The sequence below is a fragment of the Haliaeetus albicilla genome, chromosome 25 (assembly GCF_947461875.1).
Source record: "Haliaeetus albicilla chromosome 25, bHalAlb1.1, whole genome shotgun sequence".
Classification (NCBI taxonomy): domain Eukaryota; kingdom Metazoa; phylum Chordata; class Aves; order Accipitriformes; family Accipitridae; genus Haliaeetus; species Haliaeetus albicilla.
In genome coordinates, this window is record NC_091507.1 from 3,817,590 (window position 1) to 3,837,535 (window position 19,946).

The 19,946-nt window shown below is 41.7% G+C and overlaps 1 protein-coding gene and 1 long non-coding RNA gene across 5 annotated transcripts in view; one reads left to right on the top strand and one right to left on the bottom strand.

Moving 5' to 3' along the window:
* MID1 (midline 1) overlaps positions 1 to 19,946 on the top strand; it is a 161,235-nt gene that overhangs the window by 31,972 nt on the left and 109,317 nt on the right. For 3 of the 4 annotated variants that reach the window (XM_069770411.1, XM_069770414.1, XM_069770412.1), the window contains exon 2: positions 17,453 to 18,168. In XM_069770411.1, the coding sequence (XP_069626512.1) occupies positions 17,509 to 18,168 (660 nt within the window). In that variant the 5' untranslated portion in view covers positions 17,453 to 17,508. Of the gene's footprint in view, positions 1 to 6,118; positions 6,205 to 17,452; positions 18,169 to 19,946 lie in introns of those variants that run through there. The other variant, XM_069770413.1, reaches the window with a different exon arrangement.
* Positions 12,460 to 17,493, bottom strand: LOC138681954 (uncharacterized). The gene is made up of 3 exons (XR_011322189.1): positions 17,297 to 17,493; positions 13,746 to 13,904; positions 12,460 to 13,209 (listed from the first exon to the last, which is right to left on the bottom strand). It is a non-coding gene; the product is annotated as an uncharacterized lncRNA (long non-coding RNA).

The following is a 19,946-nucleotide window of genomic DNA, read 5'->3' on the forward strand; positions in this document are numbered from 1 at the left end:
ATAGATTCCAGTATACATTCCTAAGTTTGTAATTAAAGTAATAGCTTGGTAATAGAGCGAGCTGTGTACTTTCCAATTATTGTGTAGTTGCTTGGGAATACGTTAATTTCTGTAATACAAAGCATAACCTGTAGGAAGTATGTATGGCAAAGAGAAATGTAGTTGGACTTGCCTGTGAACATACAGTGTCTGGGTCACTAAAGATAACATATTATGTCTTATAAGGTTTATGTTTAATGTGGGTGTTTCATATCTATCAGTCTCGATCACTTTTCTGCAAATTTTCAGGAATTTTGTGTTAAATGTAATTTTTTAAAGAAACCTTGACCTAATTCTGTATTCTTTATGCGACTCAAAACTTGCATCACTTTCAGCAAGGATGCTGGCTTACAAGCAAAGAATAGACAACTTGGTACTTACTAAGACACTTGGACATGGAAATACTAATTGTTCCGTATTGAGCATAGAGCCTGTGCTTACAGATCTCTTTGGGAAACATCTTTCGATTTTTAACACTGAAGCATCACTGTTGCCCTCAGCAAAACTGAGAGCTGGGTATGAGGCTAAAATATACTTTTAATTACTGGAAGTGTAGATTTGTAATGCTGCTCGTGAATACCACATAATCTTCCTGTGATACTAAGGTTTATGTTACAATGCTTATGAATATAAATTTAAATTGGTTCTCTAATGCAGTTCCTTGTGGGCACTGTATAAAAACATGAACAGATTCAGGCAGTGTTTCTCAAGTTTGTTAACATGACACTCGCATCCCAGTTTTCCGAATCAGATCATGTAGAGGTAAAGCATAATCAGGCATCCTCTTTGTAAAGCACCTTCACCATAGAGACTAATCTGCCTTATATGCTAAAAAAATATTTTAAAAAGAAGTATAGAACACTGGGGGATTTAGATATAGCCAGCGGCCTCAAAATCAAGACTGCTGTCTAAACCTCTGGAAGTTTTGAGGCTTCCTAGATTTGAGATCTCATTGTCCTCTGCACTATTTAGGATTAATTGCCTTTTCAAATACTGTAGCAGAGACTTTGACTTCAGAAGATGTCTTTAGAAAGCTCAGGCTTCACGTTTAGTAAGTTTCAGATCAAGTTTGTTTCGGCATCATACTGCTAAAAAGCAGTTTACAACAAAGGGAAAGAAAAGAATTTTCTTATCTTTTCAGTAGAAAACCTTTTCATGTGATGAGTTTGAACAGGTAAACAATCCTTTAGGCTATGCTGGAGGAGAAGACATAAAAAGGAAGACGTTCCTGTGGATTTGGCTGGGGTAGTTTTTGTCTTTTTCCCCTGTTTTTAAGCATATGCTTGCACACTGATATTCTTCAAATCTTTTTTAATAATTTGGTCCTACTGGTGTTTTCATACTCCTGCCTTGATCATTCCCTCAATGCCCTTCAAGGGGACAGATTAGCATTCAGTGCTGTATCGTTAATCTAACAATTGGGAACAGAGTAATTACTCTCTTTCTCTGTCCAAAACCCAAAATGCAGCACTGAGCAAATGGCTTCATTGATCACAGGGAACTGTTAAAAGCAAGTCCTGTGTAGCAGTGAAATGGGATGGGAGTAGCTTTTATTTTTCCCTCTCCCTGCCTCACCTACTCCCCAAGATTACAAGTAGCTGCTGTACATTGCAAGGAAGGGGATTTTTTGTTTGTGGCCTGCTTTCAAGTTTAGAAAGATACTGTTTTGTCTGAATACGGGAAATCAGATAGTGGATGGTGCAAATAATAATCTATTCATCTAATATGAATCAAGTACTACACATTGCTCCTCCAGCAAGGCACAAAGTGTTTCAGGATCACATGCTGCTGTTGAAATTACAGTTTGCCTTTCTCCAGAGAGCATTAATGGTGGGTCATTTATAGTATGTCTTATTGGGCTAAATTAAAATATTTAAATACTGTTATAAAATGCAGATGAAGCATTAGAGGGGAAAATGGCATATGTGTATAGAGTCACCCATCATTATCTTAAGACTTCCATCAATGAGACAACAGGGGTTTTATAGCTCAAAGAACAATTAATATTAAACAACTTTTTGAAGGAGAATTGGTACTCGGCATTCATATGAAACAGTTTCATATTAAGAAGCTGTTCATATTGTAGCACATGAGTTGCTCTTGCTGACATGACATTTCCTCATTTTTCCAAAAAGCCAGACTGCCTTTTTCTTCCTTCCACGTCCTTGGTGCTCAAAGAGAATCACAAGGTGCAGACACTGACTAAAAGGCAGGAGCATCTCTGCTTTCTCCCCTTCTCTTACTTGGGGTGGGCAGAGGACGTGACTGATCCGTAATGGACCGAAGGTATTTGCCCAGAGCAGGAGAGCCCTATATCTCTGACACGCTGTTCGGAAAAGCGATGAGGCTGCTCTAACTCTGGCTCTGTTCGGCAAAAGAGTGAGTCGCAAAGGTCTTTTGGATCACCCCTCTGTGCTGACCGACAATATGGCAAAAGGAGAAAGAATGGAGAGAGACTATTTTTAACCAATCCACCGTTGTTATTTTTCGTCAACATAAAATCCTATGATTAGCTGTACAGAACTAGTAATTTATGTGAGTGTGCTTGCCTGTGAGAAAGTTACAAACTGCAGACATATTAGCATATTTGTTCCAATTGTTAATATTACAGCCCCACTATGACCTCATTATGCTACGCTATGGCATCTGCTTTCCGTAGACAGCGGACCGATTGTTTGCAGTATGTGCCTGGCAGCAGCACCTATCAATCTAAAAATGTATGTCCCCTGTCCATCAAAATAAGATAAAATAAAATTCCACAAGTAATGAGCTTTAAAACTAAGATCGTATTTCAGTTCTGCACATGGAATGAGTGGCATAGAGAATTCTCTTTTGTGGGCAGATGGCAAAGCAGTAAAAATGAGGTTTTGGAAACGGCATATTAGGATTTCCAGACCAACAAGTAAAAATCTTATTTTCTAGCTTTCTTAAAAAACACCTGGACCAATTTTCAAGTCCAACTGTTTTTACCAAGGTATTTATGCCTGATGTGCTAGTGAGACAGCTGAACCCAGCAAAAAGCTGTACTGGATGCTTGTGGGTCAGTGAATTCCAGTAGTGACACTGGAGTACAGTTTTGTGCCCCATCTAAGTTGCTTCTCCCAGTCAGTCCTGGTTTTATCTTTTTCTAGGACTTGGAATGCTTTGTGGAAATAGGATTTCTTGTAACCTTATTGGGCACCTGCTTGTTTCTGTCCTATTGTTGACCTGCTCCAGCTCCTAAGGTGCTCAGTGTCTTGATTGCAAGGAGCATTGTAACCAGAACACTGTACTGAGTTACTATACAGTACAGCTATGAGATGTGCAGAATACGAAGCATGCTATTTGGCACTCCCTTGGACAACAGGATCGCACTGGCCAAACCCTTGCCACACAGAGCTGACCCTGAATTCTGCAGAAACAGAAGGCGGCACAGCAAATAATAGATACATTCTGGAGATTCTGTCATCAGAAATACATAATTTAGAACCCACACAGGATGAAATAATAATTTTACAGTGGTTCAGTAGATAGATATTCGTTAAGTATCTGAGCCTTAAGCTATGTTAAATTTAGATACATTAAGTTACCTCTCTAGTAATATATTAGCTCAGAGTCTTAGACTGAATTTCTTCACAACTTGACTGCGCTAGGGATATTACCAGTTGAAAACTAGTGAATGTCTTGGATGTAGTTTAAGAAATTACTGTCACCAGCTATCCACTTCTTTCCCCTGCTGTAACCTACTGCAACCATATACACCTTAAGCAATCATTTTTTAGTTTGTACCTTGAAAAGAAACTCATGGGCTGTGGTTCAGCACATAATCTACTGATTTCCGTGGTGTGGGTGGTAACTTTTAGCAGAAAGAGGCCATTGGTGGCTGACACATCTTGTGTTTCCTTAGTAAGATTCACCAAAGCTCTTAGTGGGACCATAAGTATGCGAATCCACAGCTGTGCTGGCACTGAGCTCTGACGGTATGTTGTTAAACTGTGATAATTTGATCGTATTCAGTCATATATCTCAGTCCTTCTGCTACCTGAGAATCTAACTCCGTGTCCAAAGACTTGTCTAGTGGGGCTTTCATGAATTTTGATAGATATTGCGGAGGAGGGAGGCTAGAAGTTGTCTATTTTACACTTGACACGTGAGTTCAGAAAGTGGAAGAAGGGAGATTAGCATGGTAGGCGATGGGGATATGCATACTTTATCTTAAGCTAAGGTTCTTGAATGATAGCTGGAACAAAGTAGCGTAGCCAGTGGCACAAGCAGAAGGTTTTGAGGCTGTGGATTTGAACACATAATTATTTCCTTGCCCACATGCGTGTGTGTGTGCATACTTGTGTACGTGCAGTGAAAAGTGCACTGAAGCCTTTGCAGGCATACCATCACACAGACATACTCAGATAAGTTTTGAAAGCTTTTTCAAGTGTTGTCTATTCAAACGTATGCAATGTTCCCCTCAAACTGAAGAAGCAAGCATGCAGAAGTCAAGGCAGATGTATCAGTAGAATTAAGATTATTGGAATTGTTTTGCGTCACTTTCAGGATTGATTAAGGAGAAGATTTAAATATAGAAAACTATTTATTATTGGAACTTTGTGGCTGGTTGTCTGCAAGCAAAGGGCATGAAAAACTCAGGCTAAGTATAATGTGGATAAACAGAGCAGCAGGGCAGCACCTGCTAATAATACTGGTCTTTGGAATGGTTGATGCCAAATGTGTCTGGATGAGTGTGAGCCAGCATGGCTGGAGGAAAGGTCCAAAGAAACTGCACGTTGCTGTTTAATGAAAGATCAAGGCTGGGATATGAACTGAAGAACCTAAAATCCTTCCGGCTAGCACTTGTGCTCTGGCCCCTGCTGGGCTGCTTATAACTTGACTTGACTATAGATTATCCATGGACATTTAATACCATGGAAAAGAGTTCCAATAATCATAATCCCTCTGCACATCTGTCTTGCTTTCTGCATGCTCATTTCGCATGTTACAAGCTGTCATTCCACACACATGCTAACAGACATTGCCAGCAGAAACCTTTAAAAACTTATGAGGAGTGTACGTTTGTGAGGGCTCCGGTCTATTGTTTCAAGTAAATGAAATGAATAGGAAATTAAATAATCACAACAGTTGTTTATTGTTTCAATGAGAACAAAGTGTAGGCTCGTCCATGGAAGAAAGACCAAAGGCAGCGTGGATTTGCAACCTTATGCTCGAATGTCTGAGGTATGTTTTATTTCACTTTGTTGTGTTACCATTGTATGAAAGAGGGCATTGCAACATGAAAAACAGAGAACAGGAGGAAGCAATTCTTTCCTGCTGTTTCCACTTTGCATGAATTTTTAACACCTTTGTTGGAGACCGAATGTCTGGTGTGACTTCAGTCAGGATTCCTCCTGGGCGCTTTGCTGAAGCACTTGCAGTTTTCTGTTGCAGTTTGCTGCTTACACGCAAGTTTAGCTAAAAAAAAAAAAAAAAAAAAAAAAAATTAAGCAACTGCTATCATCTTGTGTTTCACCTGCTGAATTTCAGAAAGTGGGGTCTCCATGCTGTTTGTAGGAAGAAAAGTCTTTCCCTCAGGCGCTATGCTCTTTCAAACTGTCCCCACTTTCCCACTTTTGGCAAACTCCTGCTGGACTTTGTGCTGTTAATTTTTTGAGTAGTATTTGGAGAAAAAGGTAAAAAAAACCCCATGAACCGGCTATTTACCGCGAGTCTGTCACGCAGAGTTCTGCCGTTCTGGAGAACAGCAATTTTGGAAACGTTCGTTTTGCACGTGACAGGTTTGACCAGTCCGGGTCAGCCTCCTGTTACTGGCCTGAGTGCTGCCAGCCCTCATTTAACGCTGAGTTAATTGCCCCCCCAGGTCCGAGCTTGGCTGCGGGGATGCTCTGGGACAGGATCCATTTCTTCCCACCTTCTCAGCCCACCGAGGCCGGCCCGTGGGAGGGAAAGGAGATATTTTGCTGTGGGCGCAACGCGCAAGGGCTGGCTTGGGGAGCGCGGATCCTGGCGGAGGCGGTTAGGTGGAGCGGGTTTTCCTGCAATTGTAGGGGAGATTTTCCTGTTGTGTTTCGGCCGTGACCGTCTCACAGTCGCAGCCGGTGCTTTTCCGAGAAGGTCGGCGCGGTCCCTGTCGCTGCAGCAATGTTTCGGACAGAAGATGTAGGGCGGGATCCAGCGGTGGGTATGCGGCTGGGTGACTTCTCAGGAGCTGGAGCTAACGCGTATGCGTAGGCTTGCTGTTGCAAGTAGTTTAGGGAGTATTTTATAATGCGTTTAGCAGGTGTAGGGGAGGAGTTGAAGTTTGCTCTGTTGCTGTGATGAGTTATCTTTTCGGTACTGAAAACTCAGGGAAAAAGGGAACTTTTTTAGCAAAGACTATTTTTCGTCTTGTGTTTTCAAACGAGGGCTTATTGTTGTCTTGTTAGTTGTAAAACTAGCGAGAAAGATAAAGAGGGCATTAGCATCTGCATACTGTTTGTATCTGGAACATTATAATTCTGTTTTAAAAATAACAGATGAAGGCTGAGATACATATTTACATGAGAAGAATGAAAAAAACATGGTCATTCCCTAAAGCCTGCTCCGCTCCTTGTGCAAAGTCTTTCAAATCCCATTTATTTATTTGTAACTGATGAAGTTACATAACCTAAAGCGATGATGTGTTTAAATACGATGGCCAAGAGACGATGTTTTTTCAATGGATGTACTTTTTGGCACCGGTATGCTCACAGTGATGGTCTGGTCACTACAGTTATTTTATATGCAAGTTCTGTATCCACAGAAGTCCACAAAACGCACCATACATTTAGGAAGATCAGAAGCATGTATAGTCTACAGGTAAAGAATTTCTAATGTGATTTTCCCAGTACAATATTTCAAGCCGAACAATTCTCTGAGAACAAGATAAGCTGACATTGTCAAGTTTTAAAGTAGACATTTAACAAGCTCCTGGAAAAAAAAGCTTGAGGCTGGAGGTTGTGCAGATGTATGCCAGTAATTCTTTCATGAGTGCTACTCTCTTCATTACAGTAACAGTGGCCTGCTTGCTAGCTGACAGGAAATGTACAATTTATTCTAGTTTTCTGAGATAAACTGTGAGACTTTATATGTTGTTGATGAGAAGCGTCTCAAAGGGATGTAATTAAGCTATTGTTTTCTCTTTCCATGCTATCTTAAAAGCTACTAAGCTATTTTGTGAGTGACATTGAGAACCTTTTACTTGAGAGGCCGATCTGGGGTACTGAGACAGTTATTCAGAAGCGATTGCTCATTTTAGCTGGTTTTTCCTACCCCCTTTTGGGATGTTCTGAAGACTATCTGCAGGACAATTAATTTGAGGATGTCAAGTAAACTAGTAAGTAGTCCAACCAAACTAGTAAGTAGTCCAAGCACCTATGGCCAATGGATGCTTTTCTTGCGCATGTGTGTGCGAGCCTGTGTGTGCGAGCCTACGTGTGCGTATGTTTGGCAGAACACAGCCATAGCCAGGTAGTGAAAAAGCACCTTCCATTCCTTTCATGCGGCTACTCAGCAAGGCCTTTCCCATGATCAGGATCTCCTTGAGCACAGGAGAAGAGCTGTACAAACCAAACACCACCCACATCCCAGGGCTGGAGGGAACTGGGACTCTAAGCTACAAAGACACCGTATAGTGACGGTTCAAAACCACAATGCTTCCAGTCGGCAGAGTGAGATTAAATTTAATATTGGATCTCCTGGCTGTTGTAGTTTTCTGGTTACTGTCAAGTGAAGCTCGGGTAAATTGGATCATTTTTTTCTTATCACTTCACTAGCTGGATTAGAAACCGATGTTACCTGGTTTCCTAATTTACTTCAGCTCCCAGAGCATCTCTCTGGTCATCAGTAGGGTTTAAAAAGACTAGTAGTATTTACCACTTCAGTTTCTAAGCTGCAAATTACATTGCTGATGCAACACAGCCCTTTGCCGCTTAATTTCTTAGCTTGAAGCAATGAAGTTTTGCCACAGTGTGGTTACTAAAAACCTGTGAGGCAAGATTATGTGGCTGTGGTGAATGATTGGTTTTGTCTCAGGTCTTTAAAAAGTCTTGAAAGGATAATATTCTTAAAGGATGTAAATCCATAGAAGAAAATATTTGAGATCACTAGGGTTTATTATGGTATGTTTCTGTTAAGTAACACTTTCTCAAGAAATAAAATACACGTGGGCGTGCCTCTGGTAAGCAACAAAGCATTACTGGCTCTTTGCAAAAAGCACCAGCTGACATGACTCAGAAAGTCCTCAAGAGAGGTTAAGTGGAAACTTGCCACCTTCTTAGGATTTAGCTTTATTCGCAAGGCATAAAAACTGAGCCTTTGCATCTCATTGTGAGTGAAGGGTGGTACCCCACTGAGCAGGCTGGGTTGGGATGCCAAACCCTTGAGTGTCTTAGGGGCAGAACACCGGCTCGTTAACCACTACACGCAACTCTGTACTTCTTTCTATTCTCAGTTGATTTTGCTGTTTTCATTTCGTGTTCTGTTGTGTCAGGGTCAGAATTTTTACTCATGCACTGTTTTACTCGTGCACTAACCGTTTTGGGTTATTTGGGTTAATGCTGCCATTCGGTAATGCCAAGCAACCTGAGGAGAGGACTAGTAAAGTTGTTACTACACTCCGAGGTATTGTGAGTGGGAGAAACTCAACCCTCTGAAGCCTGTTCGGGAGCTGCAGTGGGATGGCAGGAAGGACAGGGATGAACGGTTGGAAGGACGAGGGTCTTGCACGTGCTTCATGATCTGCAGTATAGGAAGGCAAGCTACTATTTTGTCATAAAACTATGAATAAAATACAGAAGTTGAAGTTAGGTTTGTCTCGCTGAGCAGGCTGGTCTTAAGACTTAGTGCAAACCCCATTGCATCTGCTTCTCAGGAACTGTCCGCATGCCCTTCACGTGCAGCAGGGACCGGAACCATCCGAATCCAGAAAAATCCCCGCTCAGTGGTGTCAGCTGGAAACAGGTTGCTTTGGGATCATTCTTCTGCAACTCAATTCAGTTTCTGTGTATCCTCTTGGATCTTTAAATACAAAGAACGATAGAAATGAGGCACATTGGAAGAGAATTACTGGAAGCAAATTTGACTACATGAGTGCTTGTTGAGCTCCTAAGAATAACAAAGAATAGATGTAGATGCTCCATTTTCTTTTTTTTTAAAGCTCAAGAACACTGGAAATAGTTACTTGTTAGTTGATGTAGTCTTAATTTCTTACGTTCTTAAGTTCCTTTCATACCTGGAATGAAATAAGCATTACTTAATCCTAAAGATAATCTAAAACAGTTTAAATGAGACGGCTTTAGAGATGTCCATTCCTTTCTGTTGACTGCCAAGGGACCCTACAGAGACCAGTTCAGATGAATGCCACCCTCTCTGTTTAGGAACCACAGTGCAGCAAGAGAGAGGAACTGCTTTCTCATATTTATTCTGCTAGTGATTTGCTACGAGGTATTTCCAGATTTCTGTTGTGGTCTACAGGGCCAAAGAATGCTCCCAAAATCATTCTGCTGACGGAGAACAGGAACCTAGTCCCCCAAGGTGGGGTGCCAAAAGCATGCTTATGGTGGCCCCAGTGACACCAGTAGGACGGGAAACGTCCCCACTCCTCTCAGAGCTGGCCTCGGGGTCTGGTGAGGGGCCATGTGAGGGTTCTGCTCCCCAAATGGAGGAGCAGCCCTGCCAGTTCCCATTTTGTTATTCCTGGGCCCAGGAAAGCCGAGGAGGCTGTTTCCTGCACCAGTGACAGAGGTTTCTGTCAGAGGTCTAAAATAGATTATCTTCAGCGCGCAGATATAATTTGTTCCTTATCCTCCACCCTCCCATGGTTCACAGCCAATTTCCCCTTCTAATTACCTGATTACAATCTTGATTTTTAAATACACCACTGATCCTATGGAGTTCAGTGTACTGAGAGTACAGGAGGCATAAATTTGAAGGAGCTCCTCAGTGTTGGACAGTGGTGGTTTTTGCAATTGCCAGAATCTCTTTGTAGTCTTTACACATGTGCAGAATATAACTCTGAGAGTGTGTGTGTTTGTTCTTTTAAAAAAAAAAATCAAAAACCTTTTATAGGTTTTTTTAACGACCACATATGAGGAGCAGAGAGCAGGACAGCGAGCGGCTGTGTGCCTTGTAATGCATAGGGATAGCTTTATAAACATAAGGAGCTTTAGTCATCAAAAGTGCATCTTGCAGGATGTTTAAATTCAGAGTCTTGTGTGGCAGGCGAGGTCACACCTTCATATCTGTTGTAGTTCCTGGGACATTTCTTGCTGCTATTTTAAACGCTTTCTTTGATATGAAACCTTGGGGTTCTTCTTTGGGAACTTCTAATGTCCTTATCTAGGTGGAGGCGATGATTATGAATTTAAGTAGTAGTTACGATTCCCTTTACTTAGCTGCAGGGAAGAATTCCTAGGACAACTTGGTGGAAAGAGAATGCAACCATTTCTTTAAGCCACCCTAAGATCTTCCCTGAAAACTTGGAGTAGCTCAAGGGCCCCAGTGTTTCCAAGCTGCACTAAATTATGTATCCATGTGTGTGAACACCTAGGACTAGAAGGAATGTGCTGAACTATTTCTGGCTATTTCTGTTGCTGTAGCATCTACGCTAAAGATCAGGGAGTACCATGGCACCTAAGGCATTACGCAAGTGAAATTCCCAGCTGGGGAAATGTGAGAGATTTCCAGTTCTACGGTGCGACCAAAGCCCTGTGAAAACTGGTGGGGTTTGGTATTTACTTTTTGGGTAAAATTATTTCACCTTCCTTTCGTTGCAGAGTAGTATCCATCATCTAGGAAGCTCTCAGCTTGAAATGAGAGAGAAGAAAATCTGTGTGGCATAGAGCAATTTGTCCCCTTTGGCAAGTTTTGGGGGTTGCTCCAGTTGTTGTTTCCCCTGCTGCCAGTATTCAGACCAAGATGTGAACCCGATTCCTCAATATTTGTTGTTGTATAGTTATGATATACCCCAGAATAAATAATTGTTTCTCAAATGAAGAGTGCAAATTTAGTTGAAGAGGGTTTTGGAACAGACCTTCAGCTATAAATTTGTTAGGAGGTCACTGCTGATGCCAGTAGACCTATGCTGATTCACATGTGCTAAAGATTAAACAATCCTTTGCTTTTCTTCCCCTGAAGCATTTTGAGGAAATATTAAATCTTGTATCTAAAGAATGTAAAGCTACGAGAGTTGCACAAATATAATAAACAAAGGTCAAAAAGCATTCTGAATGTATACTAGTATAGGTTTATGCACACCTGTGTAATACTGTATCTAATATATTACTACAGATAATATTAAATCAGCTATTTATTGATTGCCTCGGGATTTACAGGACATGATTTTTTTTTTTTCTCACCTGTTAGCTTTTGAGGCTCAGTTATTGTTTTAGCTCTCATGAGAAGGAATATGTGATGTTGTGCCAAAGACCTTAATTCTGTGAAATGTTCTTGTCTCACTGAATAACACACAGGATTCGGCTTTTTGAAAATATGTTCTCCTACTAGCATACGTTTCAACCAGAGAGGGATGTTGTCTAGGCTTTATACCACTCCAAACAGGAAAGCAGGTGTGCTTTTGCTGGATTAATATTCTTTATATGTTGCAAACAACTATCTCAACATCATGGAAACACTGCATGTAACTTCTAGACACAGCAGCTAATCATTCTTCTATCAATGAAAATGTATAACTAGGACGAACTAGTAATTTTCTTTTATGCTGAGTATTTGGTTTTGCATATCAGGAGCTGTTGAACAGCACTATCCTTTGAATATTTATTAATTTGCATTGCTTTGATAAAAACCAGTGGGAAAACAAGTATTTGCTTGCTTCAGGGTGTGTGCAGCTTGCTTTCTTCAGCATTATAGAAGTTTTCATTAAACATTTCTAAACAAAAAATTCTGAGTTCTGATTATTAATTTGTTTTACACTACTTACACAAATTACACTATTCACATGAATATCTCACTAGCCGTGCTGCTGGCAATTACTAGCGTCATGAGTACTCATAGACTTCTGTGTCCGTGCTGTAGAAGGTGAATGCTGTAGAGGACTTGGGACAACCTGGGCTATGAAGCAGTCCATTGGTTTAACCACATTTGAAATGTTTATTGAATGTGATGTGAAACAATCACATTTGCTTGTTGGAAGGAAAAGTTGTTCCCAAGACAATTTTGTGTATATCTTAGAACAGGATAGAAAATGGCAAAAAGAATAGCATGGTTTTGGGGTTTTTTTTCCAGAGCTAACAGAAGGAATTGCAAGTGGTTCCTTTATTGCCCATAGCAGATTTTATGACAAGAATGTAAACTTAAAATTTTCCTTTTATAGTGCACTTAACAGAAAAATACTGCCACTTTGAAAACTACAGCTGTGTATTATGATAGTAGCCTACTTAAGCACTCCATAGTTTATTCAGGAATAGTGTGTGTGTTGACTGTAATTCCTCTTGTACTATAAACCTAGGATACATATATGTATGCACACACACATGCCTGCATACATGTATAATACATTTTATTACATTTCTTACATGTTCGTATTTTGTATAAAATTTCATTTCATATTCATATAATGGCAGTTTAATAAATTAGATTTTCTTACTGAAGAAGTTGGCAAGTGTTTTCTACAAAAATACTTAATCTTCAAGTGTTCAAGCTTTAATTTAGCCTGCAGTCTTATGTCCATTTATGAATATTCCTATATATGAGTTTGGAGGACCAGGGCTGAAACAGCCTTATGGTAGTAGGCATTTGGTAGTAGCCTTAACACAACAAATTGTTAGGACACATTATTGGGAAAAATGCTGTTTGAACCTGCTTGGGTGTATTTTGGCCATAATTCACCCAAACATGACAAACTGCAATTTTGCCAGAGAGATAACACATCAAGGAATTGTGGAATGTGGCGCAAGTCCAGCTCTTTTGCCCAGTGCTATTTTTTAGTGAGATGCTTAAAATTTCCAGAATGCCCTACAGCTCTGTTTCCTCCTTCAGTGTCACTGAGTTCACTACAATTTAAAAATTAACTGAAACAGCTTTAATTCATACAATGAGCTCCACCTTTACTACAGCGGAAAGCGAACTTCGTAGGATATCCTCTTCCACTGCTTTTTCACTCCTGGTAGACGCTCTTCTCACCTTCCCTGAAAGTTGTAGGAGCAGCTGGAATAGAAAAGGAGCAGGAGGCAACACGTGGCGTGCTAAAACATTGCCTGCTAACTTTATTCTAATAGCTAGGGATTTATTCTGCGTGGGGAGAATTCTGTAGTGTTTTACTGACAAAAAGTGACCTCAGTATACTGGAATTTTTGACACATTCATTTTTAAGTGTAGTTTTATACTTGCAGTGGGTTGACCGTGGCTGGACACCAGGTGCCCACTAAAGCTGCTCTATCACTGCCCTCCTCAGCCAGACAGGGGGACAGGGGAGAGAAAAATATAATGAAAGGCTTGTGGGTCAAGATAAGGACAGGGATAAATTATTCACCAATTATCGTGGGCAAAACAGACTCGACTTGGGGAAATTGGTTTCATTTATTACCAATCAAATCAGAGTAGGATAATGAGAAATAAAACCTAAATCTTAAAACACCTATCCCCCCACCCCTTCCTTCTTCCCAGCTCAACTCCACTCCTGATTTTCTCCACCTTTTCCCCACCAGTGGCACAGGGAATGGGGGTTGCGGTCAGTTCCTCACCCCTGGTCTCTGCCGCTCCTTCCTCCTCAGGGGGAGGAGGACTCCGCACTCTTCTTCTGCTCTGGCATGGGGCCAGCTTTAGTTTTAATTTCTCTCATGTCTTTTTATGTCTGAAGAGTTTTGGGTGTGCTTCTGTGCAACTGGAGGTATTAATGCCACCTGCAAAATATGCCGTGCTTAAAATAAGAGGTATAAAGATGCTAATCCCACTAGGGTTAGTAGAAATCTTGCCATGAACTACATTGAGATTGGGATTTCATTTACTGCATTGCTTACCACATAATGGATAACTAATCATTATGTGCTGGGGAGATGTCACAATCCAAAGTTACTTAAGTATATTTTTGATTTTTAAATAGCACTTGACTTTTCACAATCGCTTTTACTTTGATATTTGTTCTTAAAACTACCTCTTGTGGGTAGAAAAAGAATACTTCTCATTTCAATTATATTTTCGTAATAGTATAATTTTCTGCCAGTAATTCCACATTTTTGCAGATATGAAATTATGTACTTGAAATTACTTCTTTCTGTGTCTGGAGGCTGTCTATGTGGCTTTCAGTTTATGGGCCATGTTGAATATGGAATATGGAATACAACCATGTGCATATATATACCTTGCGTATTGAGTTTCTGCCTAATCTTCCAGTTTACTGTAGCCATGGATTCTCTACCACTCTCAAGAAAAAAAAATAAATTACTGAATATGAAACCGTAAGGCAAGGGCCAGTGAGTTTGAAAGATTCTGTAGCTGGATCAGCAGCACACTCTGTACTTCAGGCACCAACCTAAAAGTGAAAGCAGTTGATTAAAGAGTAAGCATTGGATTGCCCAGAAAATGCAGCCCCTCTTCAGTGTCTCTTAAAGGTTTCATTATTCAGTCCCAGATACAGTGTGTTTTGACTTATTGGCAACTGCAAAAGAAAACAGGGAAGTGTCATTTTTTGGTTTCTATCAGTGTGCTCAGCTCTGATTACCTTGGAAGATAGGCTCTTATTCCAAGACGTTTACAGTCCAAGATCAGATTTTGGCACCCTTGCTCATACTGAATAGCATTAGTCAGGGCTGAGCTGCTGCTCATTCAGGTCAGATAGATCAGAATTAGTCATCAATTGAGACGGTGGTATTTATGTAGAGCCATGACGGTGATTCAAACATCTTTCCATGAGGCAGCGATGCAGATGTTTTTCTGCTGCTTTTATCTGTGTATCTATACCTCCCTTTTACACGAGTAACACAAAAAAGCCTTTGGTTAAAAAAAGGTGCTTTAAGAAGGAAACCGAATGAATGAAACTATTTGGCACATGAAGGAGCAGGTGGGATTTTGTACAGAAAGAGTAGCACGGAAGAAAGCCCCCTATTTCAAACGTGGTCCTAAGAAACAAACCCAAAAGTTTGGCAGGTTTTCACTGGTCTGCCAATAGATGAGCGATGATTAGTTTGCCTTTTTAAAACGTTATCTCCTGCCAACCCTAAATCCCCTTCTCCCGTTTCCAGCACAGCATTCAGTCTGCAGTGTAAGTGGATGATGAGGTACGCAGTCGTGGTGTGGAAGGGATTCAAACAATGTGAATGAGATTTTGATCTTCTGGGACTTCTGTGATACAGAGAGTGAAGAGAAAGAAAGACAAACTGGTCTTCATTTGCAGAAAAGTCTTTCATCTTTTCTGTGCTGTGTGGCTATGGCTGAGGAGAGAGGAGGGGAGTCGTCTTCCTGCTTATATCAAATTGCCAGGCCTTTAATTTTGACCAGATGCACCATGCAATTATGGCAGCTGATGGATAGTTATAAATGAATTAGTCTTTGGCAAAGTGAACTTTATTTCAAGTAAGATCAGCGTCACAGAAGATACGGGAAAGCACATTTTGTGATGGGGTGAGTGCATTTTTTAAATGCTCAGATTTCTTGGCAGAATGAAAGGACACATTATTGCCAAGAGGCAAAGTATCCTAATTTCTAAGCATACCTCTGGAACAGACGCCTCGCTGCTCTTCCCACAGAGCAAGGAGCGCTAAATACCAACGGGCAGCCTGAACCTTGCCTCTGTTTGCTGAACTTTCCTTTTTGCTGTGATTCATACTGGGGTTATAGGTAGCATTCCTGCCACTGCCACCGCGCTCCCCGCACTAATTGTCGTGAAGTACAGAAGGTTCAAGCACGCTTGGTTCCCAAGGCTGCTAATGAGCCCTGAGCTCTCCTCACCCTTAATGAACCAAGGTTTGTTTGTGGGGGATTCTTGTCCATCCCTCCTTTTCCCTGGTCAGGGGAGGAGGCAAGAGTTCACCCAACCAAACAATGACTTTACAGTGTAAAGACGATGCAGCTGTGCCATCTGAAGCCGTCCTCAGTTATGAGCAACAAAGCTTAAATAGATTGTACTGTGGAGAGGTACAGCTCTGTGAGTGTGAAGCATAGCTTTTGCTTCTGCTTCACTGACCTGTCTGCTTGCAGCGGCGACGGGCCCTTGACGGGAGCTTAGGCAGGGAGAGCTGCGTCGGGCGACTCTTTCAAAACCACTCTGTAATGCTGAGCGCAGGAAAGGAAGAAAAATGAAGTTTCGGTTGATCTCTGACGGGGGTGTACTGCTGCGTTCCCCAGAAAATCCCATGCCCTCCCTTTAAGAGCCATTGATTCCTCATCCACTTCAGGTGATTAATAAGGCCACTAAGGCAAGTGGTAGTTCATTAGTTTCAGCAGTAGAGAATACTCACACAAAAGTGGATGCATGCACACACAAACTCCTCTTAGGCTAATCACACATTTCACTATCTCACTACATTTTACTATCTTACTCTCCAGAGGCTCTTCTTGTACCAGAGGTTAGGATCATCAGAAATTTGGGCTAAACTACTGTTTATCGTTTACTTCATGCCCCTTCCTTTAGGCATTTCAGTTACAACACTGCGATCCTCTAGCTATATTTATGTTACTACAAACATGTGTGTGATATGTTTTGGGGCATATGTGTACAGGTACATATGCACAAAAGTAGAGGTACGTATAAATACAGTTGCATATGTTCTTGAAATACACAGGAGGAGTATACTAGTATATGATATATATATCATACATATATATTATATGTAAAATACCACATGCTTTCCTAGAAACATTATTCCCTGTATATATTCAGATATATATTTATGGAAGTAAACACAGACATGTAGTCTAAATGCTGTGCTATTGCTATAATAGCAAATGAAAATTTCAATCTGATAAAATAACTCTGTTAACTGTAATACCAGTTGTAAAGTTATTAGTGTGCATTAATCCTTGCACAATACTATACAAAGGTGAAGTTTTTTTAAAAAGTTTTACTCCTAGATGAGTGAAGCCAAAAACAGCATCTGCAGAAGAAATCTGGTTTTGCTGTAATAGGCTCTTTGAAGGTCATCATTTTGGGTTTTAATAATGCACAGAAACATCTGCTGTTTTCCTCGATCGCATGAGAGAGAAAGGGAAAGAGAAAGAAACGAAGAAGGAGCTTTTGTTTTGCATCCTTAAGTGAACGGGGCGGGGGGGGGGAATAAAGCAGTCCAGTTTTAAATACCTTGATGTGTGCATGTGGAGGTTCAAAACTTTAGATTGCTCTCCCGCCCGGCGTGGTGGGTTGATAGCCCTGGGAGCAGTGGCGAAAGTTGACAACCCCCCACGGCTGACCCCTCATGTTCTCTTTCGCCTAATCGAATTTTACGTGTGTTTCCAGATAGCTGATCAGCTTCCCTGGATTTCGCTGACGCCACAGGAAAGCTTTGCCTGAAGATGGAAACACTGGAGTCGGAACTGACCTGCCCTATCTGTCTGGAGCTGTTTGAAGACCCGCTGCTGCTGCCTTGCGCTCACAGCCTCTGCTTCAACTGCGCGCACCGCATCCTGGTCTCCCACTGCGCCACCAACGAGCCGGTGGAGTCGATCACCGCCTTCCAGTGCCCGACGTGCCGCTATGTCATCACCCTCAGCCAGCGCGGTCTAGACGGGCTCAAGCGCAACGTCACCCTGCAGAACATCATCGACAGGTTTCAGAAAGCCTCCGTCAGCGGGCCCAATTCCCCCAGCGAGACCCGCCGGGAGCGGGCGTTCGATAGCAACAGCATGTCGTCCTGCGAGAAGGTCCTCTGCCAGTTCTGCGACCAGGACCCTGCCCAGGAGGCGGTGAAAACCTGCGTTACCTGCGAGGTCTCCTACTGCGAGGAGTGCCTGAAAGCCACGCACCCCAACAAGAAGCCGTTCACCGGCCACCGGCTCATCGAGCCCATCCCAGACTCTCACATCAGGGGATTAATGTGCTTGGAGCACGAGGACGAGAAAGTTAACATGTACTGCGTGACCGACGACCAGTTAATCTGTGCCTTGTGCAAACTGGTCGGGCGACACCGTGACCATCAGGTGGCAGCTTTAAGTGAGCGCTATGACAAGCTAAAGGTTAGTGCTACTTATCGACCTTTCTAGCCAAGCAGCGTGTGGTTGGGAAGGGAAGAGCCCTTCAGTTGCGTGCTAAATTCCTCCTTTGGGCAGGTGTCGGGAAAGGTCAGTGCGCGGTCTGTAGTCAAGACGAGATACACATATGGATCTATACATGCATTTGCTCATCACCCTTGGAACGGTGTCAGATTTTGCTTAAAGAAAGATTCCTCAGTTGTGCTTTGATTTCTCTATAGCTCTCATGAGGAATATGCAGCATATACTACTGTTTAGGTGGATTTTCTTACCTACCTACAGCTTTATTCCTGGCAGCTGGCAATGTTTAGCACTGGCTGCACAGAGAGAGGCACTGATTGAAATGTCAGGCATTCTTTGCGTACGCTCCGCTGTTGATTACTTTTCATTTGGTTGCTTTCATTGTGAAACGTCCTTTGCATCGTCGCTAACAGGCGATGCATTTATCCCTGCCTGCTTCAGGGATCCCAGCTGCCCGTCCAGCCAGGGAAACCGAACGCTGGCTCCGCTCTTCCCGCACTGCCTCCCTCCCGGCCTCGCAGGCGGCGCAGTCCTGGAAACAAACCCAAATTGTTTCTGAGCTTCTTGTGGTATTCCCGTGGTTCGGTGAGCTGCTGGCACATCTCCTGCCAGGTAGCCAAGCCGGCTCTGGCAGCCCCTCGAACCCGTGGAGGACAGTCTGCGTGTGCCTGTGCGTGACTGGGAGGGTTTTTTATTTTTTTAAGGATGGACTGCAATTGAGAAACCGCAAGTGCAGAGGGCAAGGCTTATCTGTCAGCCTTCTCACTCGGAATTTCAGAGGCGGAAAAAGAAACGGAATTAATAGGTTTAACTAGCTGGAAGGGTTTTCTTAAATACCTTCAGACAAAAATATGTGGCTGCAGACATGTCTGTGATAACTTTATGTGAGTGGAGGTGAAAATCTGCATGCACGTGCTCTGTGGGTTTTGTGCCTCTGTGCATGTGCAAACATGCAGATCGTATTCTATGATTATTTTAACATAATGAAAGACACTTCTTTACCTGGACCTACCTCATAGCTTCCTTTCATCTCTTAAAGACTTTTTTATGTACTAAGGAGGAGTTGTTATTTTTGCTTTCTTTTTTCTAAACAGGATTGTTATTTTAATAAGTCAGAGTTTAGCCATTGATAAAATGGGGCATGGGCTATAAATGTGAATAGAAGGTGCCTGGACACTTACAGTACTTTTCAATTATCCAAGGGCTTATATCCTTAACAGGTGCTACTATTTAGTAAGCTAACAGCGATTGAACAATTATATTGTTTATCAACTTTATATGAGTAGGAATGCACTACTTAACATGAAATACCCTCAGAATTAAATACTAGATAAGTATATTTTTGAGGATGTCAATAAATATTAAACATTTTAGTGTTGGTGTACTTAGATATAGCAAGTCTTGAAAGAAGACTTTAAAAGGCAGGTATCTTCTTCTGAGATCTTGGACTTTGTATTGCAGATAGGAAAAAAGAAATTTAGGGTATATTTGCATGTTCTATGGCTTTTCTGGGCCAAGATGCCTAAGCAGAGTCTGAATGGGTATCTCAGATAGGCAAGAAACATTATCGTTAAATGTTACACAATTTAACTAACTTGACAGAAGTCTAATAAAGTACTTTCTGCCAGCCACCTTGAAGAGCAATTCAAGTACTAATTTACACTGGTTAGCGTAGGCCTGGGTCAAATAACTCCTTCCTTATAATGGCAACTCCTATCATTATAATAACTGTACAATTTTTC